General features: G+C 46.0%; 1 protein-coding gene across 8 annotated transcripts in view; it reads left to right on the plus strand.

Moving 5' to 3' along the window:
- WNK2 (WNK lysine deficient protein kinase 2) overlaps nt 1-21,921 on the plus strand; it is a 103,334-nt gene extending 81,413 nt beyond the window's left edge. For 6 of the 8 annotated variants that reach the window (XM_082288845.1, XM_082288847.1, XM_082288848.1 and 3 more), the window contains 4 exons: nt 41-139; nt 5,640-5,684; nt 7,170-7,423; nt 13,087-15,269. In XM_082288845.1, coding sequence (XP_082144971.1) covers nt 41-139; nt 5,640-5,684; nt 7,170-7,423; nt 13,087-13,434 — 746 coding nt within the window. In that variant the 3' untranslated portion in view covers nt 13,435-15,269. Of the gene's footprint in view, nt 1-40; nt 140-5,639; nt 5,685-7,169; nt 7,424-13,086; nt 15,270-20,772 lie in introns of those variants that run through there. The other 2 variants (XM_082288851.1, XM_082288850.1) reach the window with 2 other exon arrangements.
- Nucleotides 21,922-24,064: the final 2,143 nt, after the last annotated feature.

Here is a 24,064-nt window from a genome sequence, read left to right on the forward strand (position 1 = left end):
ATAAGTGTCTTTGTTTTCTTCCCTTTATATTCATTTACAGGCTGGACGGTTTTCCACCAAACGTCTGAGAGAGTGACCTATAAATCTAGTAGCAAACCTCGTACCAGATTCCTCAGTGGACCTGTGTCTTTGTCCATCTGTTTGTATTTGTTCTTTTGTATTTTATCACAGTCCATCTTTCTTTTACCCCCTTTTTCCAATTCCATGGTTTATATCTCTAATATGTTTGGCAGGATGCCCCTTTTTCTGAACCATCTTTTCTTTCTTTTTCCTTTCTTTTAAGTAATCATCATGAACACACCTTATTTATATTAATTTTTCATATGAAAGCTTTTTTTGCACTGCTTTTGGCTCATGCCTGGGCACCAAAAGCATGTGTGGAAGATGTCATCATTTATTATATATAGCCTGATGGTAAATTTTACCCTGGACTTATCAAAGCTTTTGTACTTTATGTGATTTCTGTTGAAGTAATTTTATTTGCAATGTGGCAAATATACATGTCTGCTGTCCCGGTTCCAGCGACAACAAAATGAAATCCATCCTTCTGTAGACGAATGGTCTCTTTCACACATGTTTGGACTCTGAAGACATGCATGTAGCAAGCTGATACAATTCTAGAAGGTCACTGGAGGGTATAACTTCCATACAAGGGCTGTATTAACACAATATACAGTACTGTTTATATCCACTCTATTTTCTTTAATTTTTTCCCCGCTCTTTGCATGTGGAAATGCTGAGACAACAGTGCTCCAGCTAGTTCTTTCCAAATCTCTGTCCTAGGTGGGCTTTTCCCCATGCAGTCACTTTAATTAGTTTAAGTGAGCAATTTTTTTGATGTACTCATAAGCAGCAGGAAGATCTGGTTACTCTAAGGGAGAGTCCCATCAACTTTTTTTTGTGTAAGCTGATCTGGCTGAAGCACTTGACTCAGTTTATTTTCTTATGACCTTATGTGACCTCAGAGATGAAGTCAATTAGCAGTTCATCAAAGCATAAATAAGTAAAAAGCAATATCAGATTTTCAGATGATACTTGGAAATGGATTGCTAGGATCCAGGAGTTTTGTCTCAAATAACTGTGCACCTTCTATTTGTACCCTATTTGTCTGACTTCTAAAGTAATTGGCAATTCCACCAAACGATATCAAGCTACTTAATGAAAAAATTAAGACTTTTTTACCCAATTGTAGATGCTGCTTTTTAGGCAAACGGATTTTGCTTGTACAATAAAGATATGTTGTGCTGAACAGGTACTATAGGCCACTTACATATAACCTTAGAGGGGCTGATAATGTTCTTGACAAAGTGTTTGGTTAAATAACTGTGGGTTTACAGTAGTATCAGATCTCCCCTTGGAGTTCTGCATTGCTCATTACTATCCAAGTGGTTCAGGTCAAAAGCACAAGACCACTCCAATACACTCCTCCTAATTTTATAAATAAACAGTATTTTAAAAAATAATCTTGATTTTTTTTTTTGTTTGAGCTCCCTGAAAGCCCAAACACTCAGGTCACTAACGTTTACAGAATTTATTACCATGTAAGCTTTTAACCACTGGTGAAGTCATGAGACAATTTTGCATTTAGGGATTTTTTTCTCTGAGAACCTGAGGGGAATTCTCAGCTCCCAAATGTTCCTGTTTGGTGTTAGAGCGGCCACAGTTATTTCTTCCTCTGCACATGTAATTCCCAGAAGCTGTTTCATTAATCTTCCATGGAATTACTATTCAGTAGGATGCAAAAAGTCTGGGAGATGGCAATTAAAAACCAGTGTATTAAAAGTGTTTGGGTGTGTGGATATTGTGAATGAATCCAAGGGAATATGTAAATCCTTTGAATCGTGAAGTTTCCTGATGCTTAAATAACTCAGCATGACTAATTTCTCAGCCCATGTGCTCTCTCAGGTTCTTCTGGGCGAGTGCTGGGGAAGGTTTGGCCTCCCCCGTCCCTGAGTCACAGCAGGAGATGGGTGGCAGTTCAGGCACTCCACGTGGCACTGCAATCCTGGGTCACCCCTGAGGGTTCCAGCCCTGAGAGCACAGCTTGGCTTCCAGGGGTGCCTCTCCCCCGGGCTGCTGGGCAGGTCCCCACGGCTGCGTTACGGGCAGGCTTGGTGGGGCAGGAGGTTATTCCAGCTTGTTTTCCTGGTGAGCCCAGCAGGTGGGCTGGGTGTGAATGAAGGGCTGGGGCTGTGGGCAGTCCTGTCCTTCCCGAGGCGGCTGGGGCTGGGACTGCGGCGGGCAGGACGGACAGCAGGACGTTCTGTGGAGCTGGTATCCAGAGCAGCCCTGACTGCAGCCTCAGGAAGAACAGGGCTTGAGGAAGGCTGGGTTGGATGGAGCTTGGAGCAGCCTGGTCTAGTGGAAGGTGTCCCTGCCCATGGCAGGGGGTTGGAACAAGATGGGCTTTTAAGGTCTCTTCCTATGTAAACCATCCTTTGATTCTGTTATTTGAAGGTGATGATGATGGCAATACCAGGTGGCTGATGTTCCTTCCCCTCTGGAAGGGATGTCAGTTTACCCAGCAGGCAGGCAAAGCCAAGCATTTGGATTAGTTGCTAAGCATGTTTGCATCCGTGCCCCATCCTTGGCAGTGCCCAAGGCCAGGTTGGACGGGGCTTGGAGCAGCCTGGGGTGGTGGAAAGTGTCCCTGCCCATGGCAGGGGGTGGCACTGGATGGGATTTAAAGTCCCTTCTGACCCAAACCATTGCAGGTAGGATTCCATCCTCTGTGCAGTTTACAGGGCTGGGACACCGCTGTCCAGTGCCAGCAGCTTGGTGGCACATCCAGCCAGTTCAGGGTCCTGGGTCTGCTTCATAAGTCAAGGTTTCCCTGGTATTTTTTTATTTGAGAGCTGTTGGGAAACATTGTGCTGCATTTTCAGAAATGCTCTGAATCTGTATGTTTGGTTCAGGAAAACCAACCCTTTGCTGAGGTGGGATAGGCCAGCAGGAGACCTGCTGCACTGGCAGAAAAGTTGGCAACAACTTTAAAACTAAATGTTCAGATGGATTAAAGACAGTATCACAAGGATCTTGCTCTGGTTACAAGATCCAACAGACTCGAACACTTTCACAGTGTTCTCCAGGATTTTTTGATCTGTTCCCGATGTCCAATATTGACTTCACCTTTGTATGTTTAATGAAATAAAATATTTTTGATGGGCTTTGGCATAATTTTATCCTGAGTTCCTTTCCTGGGTTAAACTGCAAGGGTGCCCTAGGGAAGAGTTACCACTGATCGTGAGTGGAATTTTCAAAGCTCCATTTGACTTAGGCTTGGAATCTTGTGTAATGCAATTTTTGCCAGGTCTGTAGCAATTCATATACTGTATGTGCATATGCAATTATGGAAATGGTCTGGCAGTTTATTGCCATTTCCATTTTTTTGTAGCTTTCCAGCTTTTTGGCAGCTGTTGAGTGCAAATATGGGACAGTGGATTTTTTCTGTTCTGTATGAGATAATAGCTAGTTAATTCCTCAGATAAGAGATCTGGAATTGGAGGCAAAATGCTCTGCTAAACTTTAGCAGTCTTACATTAAATCTTAATTATGATTCATCTCCTTAACTTTACAGTTCTTAAACACGTTAATTTTAGCAGTAATACAATTAATCTGGTGAATTAGACCTACAAAGTGAATTTTTAACTGAATTTGAATTCATAACCAGCCATGGCCGATGGCTGTCTGTCCCTGCTTCAGGCAGTCTCACCGCTTAGGGAATGTTTCCCATCTCCCACGCCCCATGCTGGAGTGATACCCCTCAGAAGGAGCAGCTCTCTTTTTGGTGACTGACTCTCCTGTGATACTTCCCTCAAAGCTGACACCCCTCACGCGGGTGTTTCATGAGTGTGTTGAGTGCTGCCACTTTCTGTCACTTCCCTGGGTCGGATTTGGCACCTGGCGTGCTGGGAAACCTGTGACTGAGTGTGCAGGAAGCAGAGGGGTTGGTGATTAAAGTGGTTTTACCTGCATTTGAGCACGTACTGCAGTCAGCTGCCTGCTTTTATTGCTCACAGGCAGGTGCTTTCCATTTGCATTCATATTGTGCTAAGAACTGCCTGTTGCTGCAGGAAATAGCCTTCTAGGATTGCTGCTGTGGCCACTGCCATCATGGGGAGTTGTTTCCATTATGAGAGTTCGTAGCTAACTTTGGGATAGGCAAGGTAAGGTATATCTGAGGGGAAAGAGGGCAAAAGATATAAGAATACAAGACAGATGGTTGAGTCGTGAATTTGACTGTGTTTGTTGCCTGGGCTTTGAGATGAGAACTGAACTTGGTCATGCTTGCATTGCTGTAGTCATGTCCTTCTGATTTGCCCAGGGTAGAAACCTATATGAACTATATGAAGTAATAAGAAATTCTTTCAAAGCAGTCCTCTGTTCCTCATGCCACCCACATCTAAACACAAACATCTCTTCTCCCTTACTTCCTCTCTCCCTCATTTCTTTACTTTCTCTTTCTCAGTCTCTGACTGAAGTCACTTCCTTCTCCTCTGAAGACTCATTCAGGGCCTGTGTCAGCCTGGACCTGCAATCTCTGAGTTTAAAGCTGCATTTCTGGCACAGTAACATAAAATGTTACACCACTGTTTAGTCTAGAGAAAAAGCACATCCATCCTCTATCTTACTTTTTTTGCCCCAGTCTGATTTTGCTCATGGTTTCAAGTGCTTCTTCCCAATGAGCTCACCATAGCCCATGTCAGACACTCATCTCCCCCCCATACCATAACAATATTCTTCTTATCAAGTCCAAAATACCTTTCAGGAAATTTGGCACCCAAATAGCAACGGTGCCGATGTCTGGCAAGATCTGACAGTCGAGTCGGGGTCTCGGCACACTTCTGGCACTCTGCTATCTATCAATAGACTGTAAAATCATGATGAAGGATGGAACGAGGCAATAACGAAAAGAACACATAGTTCAGTTAAATTAAAACTCTGCTACCCTGATGGATTATTTTTCTGCACTTGGATAAGGCATAAGGGAAACTCATTCACAGTTCTGTTCAATTGAAGTTCAGAGTCTCACATTTAGACACAAATCCTACAAATAAACTATTTGGAAACAATTGGCCTCAGACCTGCAGAACAATGTATCTTTTTGGACTCGTAAAACAGGATTTTTAGGGTTGTTTTATGGTTTGTCTTTGCAGCCAGACTAGCTTGACTTGTTCCTGAAAGCATTTTTGGCCTCCAATCACAAACTAAATTGACATCATTTCCTGCATTAATAGAAAACAAATCAAAACTTTCTATTAGGAAGCCAAGGCAATTTGGAAAAAAAGAAAAAAAAGGAAAAGAAAGAAAATCAACAAAAATTTTTTTTAAAAAAACCAACCGACCAAAAAAAAAAAAAAAAAAAAACCAAACCCAAACAAATGCATCTTTAAGTCATGAGCTCTTGCTTTTGGCATGCTGTGGTACTTTCCAAAGCTTTTGAATGGCTGCACATTAAGAAAGGTTTGAGCTGTCCAGTTATTTAGGCTTCCTTTACTCACCTGAACTGCTGACTTTGTCTGTCCTTTCTTGCATAATAACTACTTTTTGATTGCTTAAAAATACAGAAGCTTGTCCGTCCGATTTGTTGTGTTTAGTCTTACCTAATTCTGTGTGTCTTGTATTGTTTTACCTTGTAGGGTCCACCTTGAAACGACTATGTCTAGGCAAAGATCACAGTAGTAGTAACTATCCCATTTTTGTTTCTCAGTATTTCCTTCATGGCATGGGATGTTCTTTGCTTTTTTATTATTATTATTTTTTACTAAAAGCTAGTTGTTTAATAACTAGAGCTGATGCACTTCTATGAAACTAGACTGTATAAACTGTGGTACTTTGAGACTAATGCATGTGCTGTGATGTCTTGGGAACCTCGCATGCTGCAAGAGAGTCGTGGTGTTCTGTGTGTGAGACCGTGCACGCATGCGGCCAGGAAACTGGGTCCCGTGTCTGTCTCTGAAATACACACCTTTATATGACTGCAGTTCTCTGCTGGAGGAATTGATAGCCTAAAACCATCCCAGCCACCTTGAGCTGCATGAAATATTAAACACCAATTGAAGAACTTTCCTCTTAAAATCCTTACTTTTCTCACTTTTACCCCAAGTAAAGGAAAAGGAATTGAGCAGTATTCACTTAGAAGTGACGTTGCAGGTTGAATGCATGATCATTTAAAGGTTATTAATGTATTTTATATAACTGTAGGACTAATTAGTGTACTGTTTCATTGGCTGGTAACTGATTAACAGAGAAAAGAGTAAATGTTCATGTTTGCTTATATAATAATTTTACTACAGTTCTATGAACTTTTTGCTTGGAGAGATGGTCTTTATTTCCAATCTTTAGCTATCTCAAATATGTTAGCTGAGACATTACTTTACATTTTCTGCTTAGGTCAGATCCAGACTCCTTCAGTTGCAGTCCCCTGCTGAGCTTGCTGTGTCAGACTTGTAGTCACTAAGCAGAAAAAGGACAGAAAATTTTGTTTTACTAGCTCTTCTAGAAAGAAGTGAACATATAAAATTAAATCTCTATCAATAGTCTTCCTGACTGCTCTTACCTATACTAGAAGTTCTCTATCTTTGTCTCAAACAGTCACCCCACCCACTACATGCTCTCTCCTCTCTCTTGTATACTTTCATGGTCCTGATGGGGTTTTTTCCCCAAAAATAGGCAAACAGCCACGTGAATGGTCCTGGCATCATCGAGAGAGGTGGTGGGTTCCCAGAGCCTCTGAGGCGCAGGAACCAGCCCTGCCTGTAACCTCTATGACAATGACAATTTTCCAGGAGGACAGTAAACTTATGCAAGTAAAATAAATGGTAAATTCGTTTTATAAATGCTTGCAGTGTTAGCAATAGATCCCACCTCCCATCTCTGAGGAGATGCTGTTTGCCCTGGGATGTCAGCATTACAGGGCTGCATTCCTGGCTTCACGCCCTGTCCTTAACTTCACCCAGCACAAGTTAGTGGCCAAGGTAACATGATGTGATAGAAAATGCAAACCCATTGGACTTGGACCATTTCTTTAAGCAAAGGTGTTCTGCAGCCAGGAGGGGGAGGGTTAGGAGTCCGAAAAGCCACCATTGGAGTGGCAGTAGGTGAGAAGGGGTTTGAGCTGAGAGGTGAGGCAGAGACACCATCCCAACTCTCTGTGTGTGATTTTCCAGGATCCTCGACCAACAGCCTGGTGACGTGTCCTGAGCCCCTCCCGCAGTCGACGCTGCAGGTTCAGGCCAACAACAGTAACAACAAGAAAGGGACGTTCACAGACGACCTGCACAAGCTGGTGGACCAGTGGACGAGCAAAACTGTTGGAGCTGCACAGACAAAACCTTCTTTAAACCAACTGAAGCAGAACCAAAAAAGGCAAGACATGGAGCCAAAGGCTAACCCCATGCAAACGCAGAATGAGACATGTGGAGTAAGTGGCCCTCCTTGAAGGACATACCTTTTGCTATGTGTCTGACAGCCTTTGCAGAACTCAGATGCGCAGGAGGACATAGACTAAAATTACTCCAGATAAATGCTTTCTATAAATGTCCAGCTCTTTTCATTCAGTACTAAATCAATTCTTTTTAAATTGTCCTTTGGAATAATCTTAAGGGATACATGGGCAGCAATATATATAAAGATATATATTTTAAAATTCCAAACCGCTTATTAACAGCGATACACAGCAATACTCATATCGTTACCATCTCATCTGTTGCTCAACTTCAGTTTCAACTATTACTAAAGTTTTCTTTTTGGTATTAACCTTCCTTAGAACAGGGGCTGTGGCTCAGTGGTTGCAAGCTGTTGTTTGAGTGGAATTGGAGTGAGTCCTGTGCTGGGAGAGGGGACAGCTGGGGCTGTGCTGACCCCTGCTTCTTGTACTGGGTATCTGGACAATACCATCCTCAGAAATGCTGTCAAAATATCCTACAACAAACAGGGAATTGGAAAGCCCCCATTCGTCCCTTCACGTTCTCAGCAGCAGGACAAAGCCCTTGCAAGGCGCATCTGCGTCTGCGTTCGGTGCTGGTGTCGCGGCTGAGGGCTGATACAGAGGCACCCAAAGGAATGAGCACACGTCCAGAATCCCAGTTTACCGTTCTGTCCCACCCTGGGCTGGGTTTCCAGACCTCTTCCTTCTCACAACTGGAGATTCCTTGACTAGTAATTTTTGCTTAGTTCATTTTCTTGGAAGACTGCAAATTGAGCCAAAATAGAGGAAAATAACAGCAAGGAGCTGTTTTGTAATCCCTCAAAAGCAAAAAAATTAGATTGGATAGTAAACCATTGCCTTTCTGGCATGTAGAAGGAAAAAATCTTGTAGCAGTAGTAGCTCTGTAGTTGTTGGTGAGGTGAGATGTACCAAAGCAGGAACCTCACCAGTGCCTCTGCTTTGGTACCTGCTGGTTCCTGAGTGAGTAAATAATCCTTTTACACAGTAATGGTTTAACCAGCTCTGGAGTAAGCAATGCCTGCTTAGGACCCTAATAGTTCTCATAAAATAAGTCAAAGTTGGTGCTAGTAAGCCCAAATAGAAGATTTCCATAAAGTGGTGGGGAGGGCACAGATTTTGTTAAGTCGCTTCTTACTCTCTTTTGATGTGCTTTTTGCAGCATTTTGGTGTTTTTCCCCTGAGACCCCTGCAGAAGTTTGAAGTATTTGATGTGGATGTTTTGCCCACCTGTACCTCTGGAGAAACAAATGGTTATATTATTTATTTAAATCACCTTTTAGTATCAATTTAGGGTTGATTTTCCCTCCTGCAGTCTTGGTGTCTCTGTCTCAAAGCCTGTGGAGAAGGCGGAGTATCACTGTGAGAGCAGCAGGAATGTCCCTGTCTCAGTACTCTGCTCTTAGAGGGTTTGTATCTTTCTCAACCACGGCAGTTGTTCCAGGAAATCAACAAAGCTGACTGAAGTTTTTGGAGGTGATTTACTAAGAGCACGGAGAGGTTGGGATTCCCTGCTCTTCAGTTCTCATCATTCCTTGTTGCTCAGAGGAGTGGCATCAGTTGGAGCCCTGGGGTGGGTTGGGGCATGAAGTCCTCATAAGGACTGTGGTGGCTGCAGCAGAGATGCAAGGGCAGATGGCAAACGTGACTGGTGTAGTTCTTGTTGAGTGTTTTGGCCATGAGGATGGCACAGGATGCTGCAGGTGGCAGAAAATAGGGCAGCATATATGATACATACCGTAGCATATGGTATGATACAGAAGAGTTTGACAAGGGTTGGTTTGGGAGTTAAGCATCGTTCTGCTGTTTGTACCCTTTGAAATTCACCCTAAAGGGGAAATTGAAGTTGAGGGAGAAGAGGGTGGCATGGTGTTGGGAGAGAAATGGCCAAAGGAGGAGGAAGGGAACAGCGTGAGAGGACTCCTAGTGTGGACAGCTGGACAAGTGACCTGTGTGTCAGTGTTGGAGGGATGAGGTTCTTGGGGAGATGTTACACCTGTGCTGAATCACAGCTGAATCAACTGGAAAGACAAAAAGAACTTGGTAAATCACATAAAGGATGGAAAAAATAGCTTTCCAACAGGGAGAATCTGAAGGTCGGGCTGTAGTTCTTCAGTTCATCTGGTAACACCGTCTTTTTTGCTTCTTTTGATCAAAAATGCCTTTGCAAGAAAAGAATAAGGAGAATTAAGCAGATTTCCAGCCCATCAGAGAAGGTTATAATAAGGTTTTATGTTGGAAATAAAGGCTGGATAAGTAGGAAGCAAAGTGATTCTTACGCCTTTTGTGGTTTTTTGTTTTGTTTTGTTTTTTTTTAACTGGAACAAACTAGGACGGAGCTGTTAGGGTGGGTTGTCTCACGTGAGCTTGGTTTTGGGAAAAGCTGTTGTTGTTCCCATGTGATGGTCAGAAATGAGGGGTTGGGGGTGGCAGGATTTGTACCTTCACTTCTGCATTGTCTCTGGGGGTTATTGTAAATAGAAATGCCTCCCTAAAGGATTTTCATACAGGAGTAGAAGTGAAGGGCATTGTCCCACAATGAATAATACATTAAACAATAAAAAAAAGATATATAAAATATCAACTATACATTTAAATAGAAAAATGCATTTTTTACATTAAAATTTTCTCTTACTGTTCACCCACTGTTATGAATATGCAGGGCAGTTGTGTGGCTGACTTGAAATCTTTTCTTTCCCCCTGCAACAGAGGACTCACTTTCCTGAGTTGCCTCTTTTTTACTCAAGATTCCTTCTACCACCAGCAGCAAATTGTTTGCTCTGAATACAATGTATTATTTTTTAACTAAGTCAAGGCTACTCTTTAAGGCTGGAAATAGAAGAGTAACTTGGAAGTGTGTTTAATAAGAGTGAGTGGTTTTCATTCTCTGTCATCAGTAGTGTAGACAGCAATAATGTAATGGGGATGCAAAGGATTCTGCTTTGTTTCTGTGGAAGTTACTACAAATCCTGATTGATCATATTAGAAATTTGGGGGGGACCTTTCAAAGGGGGAGGAACTTTCATCCAATTGTGTCACAGGAGCACTGAAACATTCCTTTTCAAATGGTTTAATGAAGTGTGGAAATGCAGATTCTCATCAGCAGTAGTCTGAAACGCAGTAGGAAATATTAGAAAGAACTTGAGGTCAAGCTGCCTGAGTGATTTCTCTCTTTGTGATCTTTGTGAAGATATGATGAAATAATCATTTTTTACAGGTAATTCTGGTTAGCATTTGTCATGGAGTAAGCTTAGGAATGTGAGCTGCCTTCTGTGCAAAGAATGCTGAATATTGTGTATTTAAAAACACTATTTGGAGATGCCTGAGAATGAAGGGCTTGCCAAAAATGTTTTCTATTCTCCATACTGTTGTGTAGCTCCATGGGTTTTAGAGAAAAAAACGTTACCCCAGAAAAGCTTAAACCTGTTCCCAGTGCACAGTGAGGTTGTTTCTGAGAACACAGGGGTCTGTGGCAGTGGGTGACGTGCACCAGGGGCTTGGACACCTCAGGAGCATCCGAGCCTCTGCTGGCATTTCCTGACTCGTGGGCTTGGGCTGCCAGGAGCAGCTGTGCTGGACATGGCCACTGTGCCAAAACCAGGCCACAGCACCTTCACCGTGTCTTCCCTCTCCATTGGATTGGGAAAATAAAAAAAAAAGAATCTGTGTTTGAAGCTATTCAACACTGCCTTGGTCTGAATGGCAGAACGGTTTTCCAGGGAACTGGTAAAGCACACACACAGATCTTCAGGACTGCCTAATAGCTTTGGGGTTTTAGCAAAGCAGTCAGAAATGATAAAAGAGATGGATTATCATCCTTGCCTGCTCGTGTTGGCAGCCAGCTCTGACTCTGCCCTGCCACTCAGTTTCATTTCAGCAGTAGCTGGTCCACACAGAAGGAAAACACTGATATTTGTGGGGTCGCCAGCAAAAGAAAAATCTAAATCCTGTCACCTGACAGTATTGGAGCTGTGAGTATCACTGGGGTGGCACTTTGAAAGTTTGCCTGGTAAAGCACAGGAAAAATTAAAACAAGTCCAAAGAACAAACTTGGGATTTGTCATAGAACCATAGAATGTCCTGAGTTGAAAGGGACCCACAAGGATCATGGAGTCCAACTCCTGGCCCTGCACAGGGCACCCCAAGAGTCCCACACGTGCCTGAGAGGGTGGTCCAAAATGCAATATTTCCACAAACACCTGTTGGCATTCCTCACGGGTGCTTAGTTTGATGGAAACCATCATTTTGAGGATGTTAAAACAAGAATCTAGTAACAGCTTACAGAAGTCTGCAGGTCTTACAAGTATATCCTTGGTTCCTGTGCTTCTTGTTCTTTGGTTTGTGTTAATTTTGGTGGGGTTTTATACATTATTGGCATTAAATTCATGATACTGAAGCATCTCTTTCAGTTCAATGTTCACCATCAGATTCAGGTTTCAGGTGAGAATGGGAGACAGGGAAGTGAAGGAGGGTATCAAATAGTTCTTTATTTTTCTAAAATTGCTCATGGAACAGAGGTTAATGCCCCAAAGTGGGACATTGCTATTTTTATTGTTAATTGAGAAGAGATATTAAAATCAGAAACATGGAGTAAGCATCCCACACAGTCTTATACATACTTTCATTTTTTCTGCTGAAATTTCACCTTCATACCAATTTTATCAATTGAATGTGAAATATCACATGGATGGGAGATTCCCAGAATTAAATAACACGCTTTTTTCCTTATGCCACCAATAGGTGATGGCCTGGTGGGAGCCCTGGCAGGGAGCTGTAAATTCTGTGACATGAAAAATGTAATGAAATGCTGCAAAGATTTGGGGTAGCAGCAGTTCCCACGGCATTATGCAGGATGGAGTGTGTAATTTGGGAAGCTCTGCCATCCCATATTGAGGGAGGAGAGCTCTTTCTCTGCCCCTCACAGGCAAAAGATGAATAATTGAAGTGTATGTTAATAGATCTTTAGAAAACCAGCTGGAATTGGTCCTGGCAGCCCACGAGGCAGGGCAGCCCTGCTGTGTCCTCGCTGGCTTTGCCTCACCTGGGCACAGCCACCGCGAGAGGTCTCCTGCCACCCTCGCCATGCTCAGTTCCCTGGGGCCGGCTGAGACAATTTAGTACAGAAATAAGGGCTAGAATTTTTAAACCTCTTTTGAGGCTGGCTGTAAGAGAGTGAGATTTGGGTTAATTCTGCATTTAGTGAAGTTTATTTACTTCTATGCACAAGTTAACAGATACTTGAGTTCCTTTGGACATGCAAGGGCATTCATTTTCACTTGTTTAATGATGCTTCCTGCCTTCTTAAAGAATGAGGTTATATTGAGGTAACGTTCCCCTCTGCCTCATATCAACCTTTTCTATTAATTTCCAAATATTCTGCCTTTAAAAAAAAAAAAGAAAAGAAAAGAAAACAAAAACAAACAAACAAACAAAAAACAACAAAAAAAACCAAACCCAACCCCCCAGCCAAAGTATGAAAGGAAAAAAAAGAGCCGAACCCGAAAGAAAGCCCCAAGGACACCGCGGCACCGCTGTGCCTGTGCCCCCAGCTGCCCGGGCCCCGGCGTTGGGCCGGGATGCTGCTGGCATGGGGAGAGCAGTGCCCTATAGCGACACTTCTTGTATTTCTCTTTTTGTAGGTAAATTCGGTAAGGACAGGACTGGGGAGCAAGTGCACCGTGCCGGTGGCTTGCCCCGTGCCCGCGGGATTAGCTCCTGGAGCCGCACCGTCCCTGCCAGTGCCTGTGCCCGGGCCCGCCCTGGCGGGCGCCGTGGCCCCGTACGTGATGCCTCTCTGTCAGTACGGAGCCGTGTTCCCTTCGCCCGTGTACGGAGTGCCGTGGCCGGGGCCGGTGGCGCAGCCGGGGCTGGTGCGGGGGCCCGGCGTGGTGCGGTTCTCGCCGCTGGGCCGGAGCTGCCTGCGGATGTACCCGGTGCCGCTGCAGCGCCCGGCCCGGCCGCCCGGCCCGCGGCTGCGCCTGACCTAGCGCGGGCCTCGCCGCGGGGACGGCCCTGGCCACGGTGGCCTTGCCGTGGGTGACCCCGCCGCGGGTCCCAGTGATTTCGACGCCGTCACGTTGGAGTGTTTGCTCTGTAAATGCCATGATCCGTGCGGGACGAGGCGGGGCCCCGGGGCACCGCCGCACCCTGCGTCAGCAATCACTGTGAGGCGGCGTCTCCACAGATCGTTTGTCGTTACGGCAATATCTGCTTCTGTTCCATTGCTGAAGACACTTTATTCCTTGTGTTCTGTTTCACACTTGCGATCCTTAACATCGATGTACTTGAATTGATAATTAGCAAATTGTACTAACCCTGCAGGAGTTCAGTGCCTTGAATCTCAGCTTTCCAGTCCCAGCTGGAAAGAGATGTACAATTATTTGAAAGGTGTGTTTTATTTACAATCTGCTTGTGAGTTGGAGTTCTTTTTATTTGCAAAGATATCGAAGGTTTACAGTTGATGTTCCTCATCAGCTTCATTCTGCTGTAAATGCTTTTGTTTTTATTCACGGGTTGAATTTTCATTTCTGAAGCTTTTAGAAATAAGAATTGTGGGGTGAGGTTTGTTTGACACGTTTGTTTGATGCAGTGATCGTAAAATTGTTGGTGTTTGTGCAAGGAGTAGTGAAGTGCACATTGTAATGTAGGAGCATTTACAGAGTGATCCAAGGAAGGTGTATACAAGGACAGGGAATAGCTTCAGGCAGCACTGTCTGTTCTCCTTCCCAGCCTGTGGTAAACTCATTGTAGATGGCGACTTAATTCTGTAACAGGCAGCAAATGCTATTTTCCTCTGGATCAGCAGCACACTGGATTTCATTTCCTTTCCCTATCTGGGCTTTTATAATTTAGTTAAATCACAAGCTCATGCATGTGCCATAAGTGAAGACGAGTAATGGAACTCTTGATCATAGGAGAACATATCTCCAGATGGCTGTAAGACCCGTGCAAGCAGAGCACGCGCACGTGCCCTGGCTCTGCTCGGCCGCCGAGGTTGAGGGTGATGTCTGGTCCCTGGTGTGCCAGCAGTGTTCATGCTAAAACAGAATGAAAATGTGAAGCTGTTCTTTCTCGTATCTGACACTTCAGGTTTGGAGTCTCACCGCCTTCTGTTTGGAATTATTTATTTATTTATTTTTTTATTTTTACCGAAGTTTACGCTCCAGGTGGCACGGACACCTCTCTCCTGTTTGAAAGTTGCTTTTTGCCCATTTTACTGTGCATAGAGCCTCCACCTGCACCTCAGTGTAAAGGCACAAGGTAACCACTAGAGCTGGTTTGCCGCTGGTAAGTCTCCTTCCCTCCCACAGTGCCACGGGCAGCGTTACAGGCACAGGACCCGGGTGCAGCCACCCCCAAAGGCGCCGCGACGACGTTTTGTAACCCTCTGCTGAGGGGCAGCGACGTCCTGTGCTGCCAAGCTGTGAATTGTATAGTTCTATTGTACTTCGAGCATTATACCTGTCTAAATTATTTTGTTTGTACCCTTTGAATATATTATTTCATCAATTCAGTTAGAATTGAATTTTATAGACAATTATGCAGAGTCTTCTGCCTGGGCAAAATACTTACTGCAGTAAGAGATTTCTGTTCTCTGTACCATGTATCTTTAATTTGTTTGGGTTTTTTAGATTCATGTCTGTATGCTTCATGAGCAAACATGGAAAATATGTTCTCACACTGGGTTCCCTTCGGCTCGCACTGAATCCTACAGTTTATGTCGCTATTGCCTGTATAGTCCATCCCTTGTATACTGACAAAGTCAGTGGCACTAAAAGCCCCGAGAAATTGTATAGATTAAAAAGAAAAATAAACATTTTGTGCTTGAAAATGGTGTGAAAAACCCAGTGTTTTTCTAAAATGTAGAACAGTGTCAATTTCCAGCTCTTCCAGGTTATTCTGTGTTTGTTTTCCAGACTCACTCTTGTCCCTTGACTGTGTAGCGGGAGCAGATGCGGTGCCTCCAGCAGTTGTTGGGTGCTCCCCGCAGCGGTGCCCCGGGGGTGCGTGCTGGCACCTCATGGGCACCGTGCCCTGAGCCCTTTCCGTGCTGCTCCCGGTGCTGGGCTGCTGCAGAGCAGAGGGGTTCTGAGCACGTGAGGATGCTCAGTTTGGCAGGTGGGAAGGAGGCCCATGAACTTTGTCTCTCCTGAGCTGCAAAGCACTGGGGAAGCCCTTCTGAAGGGTCTTGGCATCATTTAATGTGAGGAAGCTTGGTCCCGCTGCCAGCACGCTCTTGGCAGTCACCATTGTTGGGTTAGGCTGCAGGAGGAATGAGAGAAGGGCATGCAGGTGTGACACTCCTGCTTCTGTCTGTCCGTGTGGCTTTGCTGTCTGTGCTATGTTTGTTGGGAAGTCTCTGGTCCACGCTGGTGCCCGCCTGCCCCACCGTGGCTGCATTGCATGGCTGTGCTCCCGGGAGAGGCGGGGGTGGCTGCGGAGCAGGGCACGGATGCAGCTTCCAGGGCCTTGGTGGGTGTGCACCTGCCTGTTGCACTGGGGCCAAGCAGTAGCTCAGAATGTGTTGCTGGCATTGTTGTACTCGTGATTTTTAATTTCCTGATGGCCCTCTTGGCTGCAGCTCTTCTGGCTGTTCACCTCAAGCCATGAGTTTTTTGCCCTCAGTTGTGAGGATTGTTTTGACCTCAGTGGCAATTAAGCAAATGATACGAGATTAAATAGATGGAGCAACTTCTTAAGCAAAAGGTGAGCCAAGGAGTAAGAGGGAACTGAGGGGTCCATACTGCACCATCAGACCAGGAAAACTGCACCCCAGAAGATCCCCCACAGATCCCAGAACTGAACTCATTCCTGACTCTGAATGTTGCTTCAATGTGCAGCAAATGGGTCAAACCTGCTGGTAGAATTCCTGGCCTTGCTGGTTCCAGTCCTGCATGTCCTGTAGCTCTGCCATCACCCAAATTCCCAGCCAGCACTGTGCTGCAAGGACATGTGGGAAATCAGCACAGGTGCTCAGCTTTGAATACCAGCTTTCAGTGAGGGAGCTCACAGATCTAATCAGACCCTGATTTTCAGTCTTTCAGTTACAGAAATTTAATACAAATCTTGAAAGAATGTTTTAACCCCCAAAGTCACTCACCCAGTAGTAGGAAAGTTTTGAAGTTTTCAGTTTGGGAAGTTGGGAAAATAGTTGAAGTTCACCTGTGTGCCGTTCATTTGGCTTTCTGATTGCCTTATGTCGTGATGGAGTATCTTAATGCACAACCACATCCTGCTTTCCCACTGCATTCCCAGCTTGCTTGGAGTAAGACTGGACATGGAGAGGAGCTGCTGCCGCTGGCACTGCTCATCTGCCACAGGGATGCAAAGCTGGGCACTGGAGATGGCAGGAAGAAGCACTGGAGTGGTTTTAAGGCTCTTTTGCAAATCTGGATTCGACCTCCCTGGCACAGATTTTGCTCAAAGAACTGATGCAGCTCTGTCCCTTGCAGTTTGTTTGCCTGTTTAACTCTGGTCTCCATTCCACATCTTTAAAGAGGGATTTTTTTTTTTTTAATTCCTTTAAAAAAGAAAAAAAAATTCTTTAAAAAGTTCATTTGAAGAGGAAAGATTGGCCAGAGCAGCTGTGGCTGCCCCATCCCTGGAAGTATCCAAGGCCAGGCTGGATGGGGCTTGGAGCAACCTGAGACAGTGGAAAGTGTCCCAGCCCATGGCAGGGGGTGGAATGAGATGAGCTTTAAGGTCCCTTTCAACTCAAACCATCCTGGGACTCTGTGATTACTTAACCATTGCTCCATACCTGTCTCCACACTGCTCCATTCTTGCCTTCTACTTTTCTCTGAAATACTTGGCCTTAGTTGGGATCAAAGGCACGGCAAGGGACTGAATGGGTGAGACGTGGCAGTCTCTGTGCTCCCACAGAGATACTTGTGCTGGGGAACAGGGTGCTAAGAGAGGATTGCTGGAGTGAGCTCCTTCCTCCATGGGCAGGTTTTGCTGTTTGGGGTTTGCAGAAGGAAATCACTAATACTTTGAATCATTAGTTTAACTTGGCTTTGTCAATGGTAGCTCTTTCCCTTCAAGCATTTTTCATGATCCTAGTGCATTACTGGCAGGTCTGGGAGCATTCAGAATTTTTCCCCATGGACACTTTGTGGGTCCATGTTGATTGTGTCCAGTGTGCGTGTGTTTGAGCAGGAAAAACATCTGTCCTCACACATGCCTTGGGAGTTGGCTTTGGAGAGTTGTAATCAGAAGTCTCCCTTCTGAAATTTATATGACCTCAGTGTTGCTTTCCCTGTCATCCCCACTCTCCCCACCACCCCTGCTGCAATGAAGGAAAAGGTTCAAGGCTTTTGGAGTGAGATTGATGTTACTCATCAGATATTAGCTTTTATGGCAAAAACTTGCCTTGTTTTCTGCCTTGCTGCCAGCTGGTTCCCCCCAGGTTTTCCATGGCTGCTGTTGAAAGTGTTGGCTCAGAGATAGTCACCCATGAAACAGTTTCTGGCTGTGTGTAATGTACAGTAAGGTTGCCTTGCCCTCTCCAGTTCTTTGTCTACCCCCCTCTGTCCCCGATTTCTGGTGATTCCTGTGGGGAAGTCTGGGCACGGTGTCTCTGCAGAGCTCTTGTTGTCATGGATAGATGAATGTCTGATATGGGATTGAATTTATATAACAGCAAAATGTGATTGTGTGTTATTTCTGGCTATGGTTATTTATCATGGATTGGTCCTTGAGGAGCACCTCAGTGATTCGTGGTGTCGGACTGTGCCTGGCTGGTGCTTGGGCAGACTCAGCTTCAGTGGAGTTGTCTGATGTGCTGATCTCTGTTATTATTTTATCCCTGACAGTCATTTTCCTGTCTGTATACCCCAGAAATGAACCAGTTTGTTGATCTGATGGGAATTGTGCTGTGACTCACACGTGTCGGTGCCTTCTGGCAGGGGCAGCACCTCTGGCTGTGGAGTGATCCCAGTGGGTTCAGCAGGACAGGGATGCTCCAGCCCTGACCGTGCTGCTGCTTTTATTAATGCAGCTGAGCTCCAGAAGTGCAATGTAATGAGATGGATTTTAGGAGCTGTCAGGTTACAAATTTTGCTTTATGAAGGAATTTGTTGCTCAGAGGGGTTTGGATGTGCTGCGCTGCTGATGTTGGCTGTGTCAGCACAGAGATCACTCACACCTGATTCAGCTGGAAGTTAGGCTTGGACCAGGAGGTGGCTGCTGTTGGGAATGATGTGGTCCTCTCTGCTCCCTTCTCAGGGGTACTTGTGTGCTGTCAAGGCTGTTGCTGCATATGCTTGGATCTATAGTTGGTTATTAAACTTCTCCCTTGAAATAACTTTCTTGTGAGGAGTTTAGGGTCTGCATGGGTCGAGCCTTCAGTCTGACACACAAAGCCTCGGGAAGCTTTAGGGCTCCCTTGGTCACTGTGGAGAAGCTGTCCATAGACAGTGCCCCATGATTCGATAAAGTATCTGTTATAACAGCGAAATTCCTGTGAGAAGCTCTTGGTTTTCCCAAATCTGGTGAGCAAGGAGCACTTGGATGAATTTCTTTGTGCAACAGGATGAATGCATGGTGAATATTGAGCACATTGCTGTAGTCACAAGGCAGAGGGAAAAGTTAGGATTATTTTTTCCCCTCAGAAAGGAGCACATCCCTAAACTTCACCTTTCTTTATTGAGGCACCACTTGAGCACCAGCTATGGCAATGTGGCTTTTGAAGAGCTGGGCATGGTGAGAGCCTCTCCAGCCACTCTTCAGCGGACTTCTTTGGGCCTGTTGCAGTTTTTGTGAGGTATTCAGGGGTCTGATGCCTTGTAAAAACTTAGGAGATTTAGAAAGAAATAACCAGCTGCCAGTCCTTTTCAAATGGGGATCCTCCAGGTCTGACATAAAATAGCTCCAAAAAGCATTTACTCTTGTGTTGTTTTTTCAATCACTTTGAAAATAAGGTAAAAACTTCTCAGCATTTCTAGTTTGTTTATCAGACTAGACAGACTGAGTGCAGTATCTTTGTCCCCATTAGGCAGCAGCTGCAGGCTGTGCCGTGACTGCCTTTCCCCACGGTTCTGCTGTCACCGAGCAGACGCCGGGGTAACCGCGCTCCCCGACCTCGGCAGCGCTGCTGCCCTCTCAGCCTGGGAAAGCTCAGGCTGACTGTGGAGTATGAAGTGAGCACCTGTGGGGTTTGTTTGAGGAGCCAAGTGCCCAGGGAGCTGGCTCTGCTCTGGGTGTTGTGGCTGACCCACTGCTGCCAGATGTTTTGTCGCAGTTACCTAGAGATGGTAAATTTTGTCCTGTCTTGCTGGATGAAACTCCATGACAAATGCTGGGTATCCACAGTGAGCAGGGAATACAGGAGGGGGAAAGCTGGGATTGTGTTTAACAAATGCAAAAACCACAGAGACCCAGCAGGAGCTGGGCCAGACCCAGGCAGTGTGTGCACCATGCGCTGTCCCCAGCGTCCCCCGCCTTCGCTGCTGCTCCAGGGACTCCCTGCACGTGCTCTGGGTGCGCCCCGAATCCGTCTGCTCCATCAGGCCAGTCTGTGGCTACCACCCCACAGCAGTGTGCATGTGTCTGTCTGTGGAGCAGTGCCTGGGTGCATGTCCCTGCCAGCATGTCCCCAGCACAGCCAGTGCATGTGGTGGGCGTGTGCTGGGGGCTGGGGGCACACAAGGTGACACCCTGTGCTGCTGCTGCTTCCGTGATGTGCTGCTCCTTGCCTTTTATCCTGGTCCTGTCACTGCTGTGCTCTCCCACGTCTGTCCAAGCACCTTGCCCTGTGGTCTGCTCCTGTGGCAGGCGGATGGATCCCATCCCTGCCGTGGGGGGGCATGGCATCCCTGGGGCTCGCTGCAGGGGGGTCTCTTCCAACCCAAAGCGTTCTGTGCTCTGTGACCCGAGGCTTGGCTCGTTTCCGTCGGACAGGGGAGCCAAGCCTGCAGGTGTGGGGAGCACGACCTGCCCTGGCAGCTCCACAATCCTCTGACACATCCACACATCCATCTCCCCTCCTCCCTCAGCAGCAGGGACCCAAAACACTGAGCCAAACTCTGGGTGTCTCTGCTGGCTCTTTCCATCTCTGCCTCCTGGGAGCCTGGCTCTTCCCCCACGGGAATCAGAGCTGTGATCTGAGGGCCCTGCGAGGTGCTGAGGTTCTGCCACCAAGAGAAATGGTTTACACACCTGAGCTCTCAGCACAACAGCCCATCTCTGTTTCCCTGCGGGACTGGGAGCGCGCTCTGGCAGCAGCACCTCCCACACACTTGGGGTCCACCAGCTCACATGGCCCTTTTGGGTTTGGTTTGGGTTTTCCTCGATGTGAAATCCATATATGGATTTTTTTCTTTTAGATTCTGAAAGTGAGACCATCAGCGACTGACACGTGGCCCCCACAGCTACGGTGCCAAGCGCGAGGCCCTGCCACGGCTGAGGAAGAGGAAGATGGGAAATGATTTATCGTGTGTGAGGAATTCTGTGCCGTTCTGGTCCATTCAACACAATTTTGTAACTTCTTTCTAATCATTTTTTTATTTATAGTTGGAAATACAAAAATGTTATGCAATAAAAAATAAAGGAGAATTATTTTGGGGGAAAAGGATTTTGTTCCAAATTGTTCCCTTCCGTTGTGAGCCAGGTTTCCATGAGCAGCAGATGGAGAAGAGGGAGGAGGAGGAAGAGGAGGAGGCACTCCTTCAAATGCTTTTTGTTTCACACAGTTAATTGTCATTTAAGCAACTTTCCAAGCGATAAGCTAGGCATGCATACAAGAAAGATAAGTTCCAGTTCCATTTAAATTTCTCACTGTTCTTTTTTAAAGATGGGATTCTATTTTAAATCCACTTAAATCAAGTAAAAAACCTCCGGATCCTGGACTGGAGAATGAGTCTGCTTGTCACTTCCCTTTTTACCTCTCTCTTTTTCTCATAGACTGGCCACATTTTCTTGCCAGACTTAAATACAGTCTCGAGTCACTGCTGATTTTAAATGTAAGACTGAAAACCTTCCACACGCGAGTGGGTAATTGGAGCCATTTTTAAGACACTAAAGTGCCTTCAATGATCTAAACTGATGCAGTGGGGGTTTCTTTCTCTGGGTTCACTGGAGGTGGGTTTCAGCTGTCTCCTGGACTGAGGTGATGGACAGAGTAGATCGTAGCAATAATCTCATGAGCAATCATTTATCGAAGGACTGCTCACCTGGTTTTTAGAAAGCTGGGTTAGCACTGTCCTAAGGAGTGGGAAAATGCTGCTCCTGCTGTTACATCCGGGCCCAAAGTCTCTGCACCCACGGGCCTCCCTTGCTGCTCCTGCATTCCCAGCCCAGGCTGTTCTCACCCTCTCACTCTTGTTTTTGACACCAGAGCCTCAGGAACTCCCCCCTGCCTGTCAGCCTCTCGGTACCACTCTCCCTTGCAGCTGGAGCCTGGCGTTCTTTTTTGTTGTTATCTGCCATGTCTGTCTCTTCCAAATCTTGGTTCTAAACAATAAATCTTATTTTGATGCTGTTGTTCCCTATTTCCTTTCCACCTCGGCCCCTCCTGTCCACCAGTGGGGATGAGGAGACTGCAGGTGGAGGTACGTGTAAAGCTCCAGAGCCATTCAAACACTTGGTTAATTCAGAGATTTTAAGCCCCAGGGCCAAAATATACATATTTATGTTAATTTTCTGCTTCTCTGGGGTGCCTCCTGCCCTGTCCTTTTCCGAGGAAATGGGAAGCATCACCTGCACAGGAGCAGGGAGTGGGTAAGTGGTAAAGGCTAAATCATTGCTGGCCTTGGGCTTCTCTGCTCACAGGAGGGACCAGACCTCTGTCCCTGCCCCAGGGGGTGGGAGAAGGGGATCCAGGTGAGCGGGGCACCTTCCTGTTTCCCTTTTGGTTGTTCTCTTTCCCTGGCTGGGAATGCAGCTCCCTGCTGGCTGGTGCCATGGGGCAGCACGCTGGGTGAGGGGACAGGGGTGGTGTCCCCGACGTGCTCCTCCAGGGATGAGCCACCATTCCAGTGATCACAGCAACAAAGCACCATGCCCTCATCTCAGATTTTTATTCCCAAATTTAAGAGATGGTTTTCTCCAGGGAAATCCCTTGCAGGGTCTCCTGGGGTCCAGGACTTCCTTCCTCAGTTGTTCTGAACCTCTTCACTGCTCCTACAGACCCTTGAGTCACCGGGAACCAAGGGGCCTCTGACTCCAGATAAGCATTTTGTAAATATTCGATTAATACTCAGATTAAAAATAAGGATTAGTATCAGGATTAAAGCTCAGGAGTGGAAGCTGCAGCAAGCCCTGGCTTGTGGCTGCTCCCCACGTCTGCCCAGCCCACCTGGCTTTGGATAATCTCTCCTCTGAAGGGCTGCTCCCCCTGGGAGGGTACCCATGTGTTTGCTGCTTGCTCGATAGTTTGGAGCTGCTGAGGGTCCTTGAGCTCCTCTGGGATGACTCACTGAAAGGGATCTACTGATTCATCCCATGATCCTGTGAGGGAAAATGGGTTTAAACTAAAAAAGGAGAGATTTAGATTAGATATTAAGAAAAAACTGTTCCCTGTGAGGGTGGGCAGGCCCTGGCACAGGGTGCCCAGAGCAGCTGGGGCTGCCCCTGGATCCCTGGCAGTGTCCAAGGCCAGGCTGGACATTGGGGCTTGGAGCAGCCTGGGACAGTGGGAGGTGTCCCTGCCCATGGCAGGGGGTTGGAAAAGAATGGCTTGTAAAGTCTCTTTCAACCCAAACCCTTCTAGGATTCTGTGGTCCCAATGTTTCATCCCAGCCTCCCTGCTGGAGCACCAGGAGAGAGAGTGCTGGGGGTTTATGGCAGCTGGCAAAGGGAAGAATAGAAGAAATTACAGGGGGAAAAGGGATTCTTTTGGTTGAGAACTATTACAAACAGCATTAAAGTTTATGGAAGAATTCTACTTTTTTTTTCTCCATGGAACAGGACAGTTCTTGTTGTTATTCAAGTAGTAAGTAAAATCACTTGATATATTAGAAAATGTGTGTTTGGAAAGAAAGGCATTTTAATTTGAACAAAAAAAAAGATTTGTGGCAATGGAAGGAAATCCCTGCAAATGTTGAAAGTGCAGCTTAGTTCCCTGCAATTTCAGGGGCTGCTGAAGCAGTGAAGCGTTTGGGTGGCTGCTGATTTTGAGGGGTGGGGAAGATTGGAAAGGTTTCAAATCCCCTCTGGATTTGTACAGTTTCTGTAAGACTTTAGAGAATGTTTAAATGGTTTGTTTTCTGTGCAGTTTCCCAGTGCTTTAGTGGTCTGAGCAGGAGAATGACTGTGAAGTAAAAGAAGGAGTAAATTTGAGAGACCAATGTGACACTTGGGGGCATGTGGAGATGTTTGAGGCTGCTGGAGGTTTAACAAAGATTCCAGGGGCTTGTAACAGTCATGGAAATGGGGAGCCAGTTAAAAATGTCAAACATAGCAACATCATTCTCAAATATTTGCTGATGGCACATGAGCTGCTGGGCTCAGTGGCCTGTGTGCTTTGGGAGAGGGATGACAGGGGGACTCCACAGGGCTTTGCAGCCCTAAACATTTTGTCTGGGGGGACTTTGGAAGGTAACCCGTGTTTGTTATCCTTGTTAAATCGGAGCATGCATTGGTTTTTTTTAAAATAGCCAAAAATTGGTGTCAGTGGAG

The sequence above is a fragment of the Coloeus monedula genome (assembly GCF_965178545.1).
Source record: "Coloeus monedula genome assembly, chromosome: 11".
Lineage (NCBI taxonomy): Eukaryota > Metazoa > Chordata > Aves > Passeriformes > Corvidae > Coloeus > Coloeus monedula.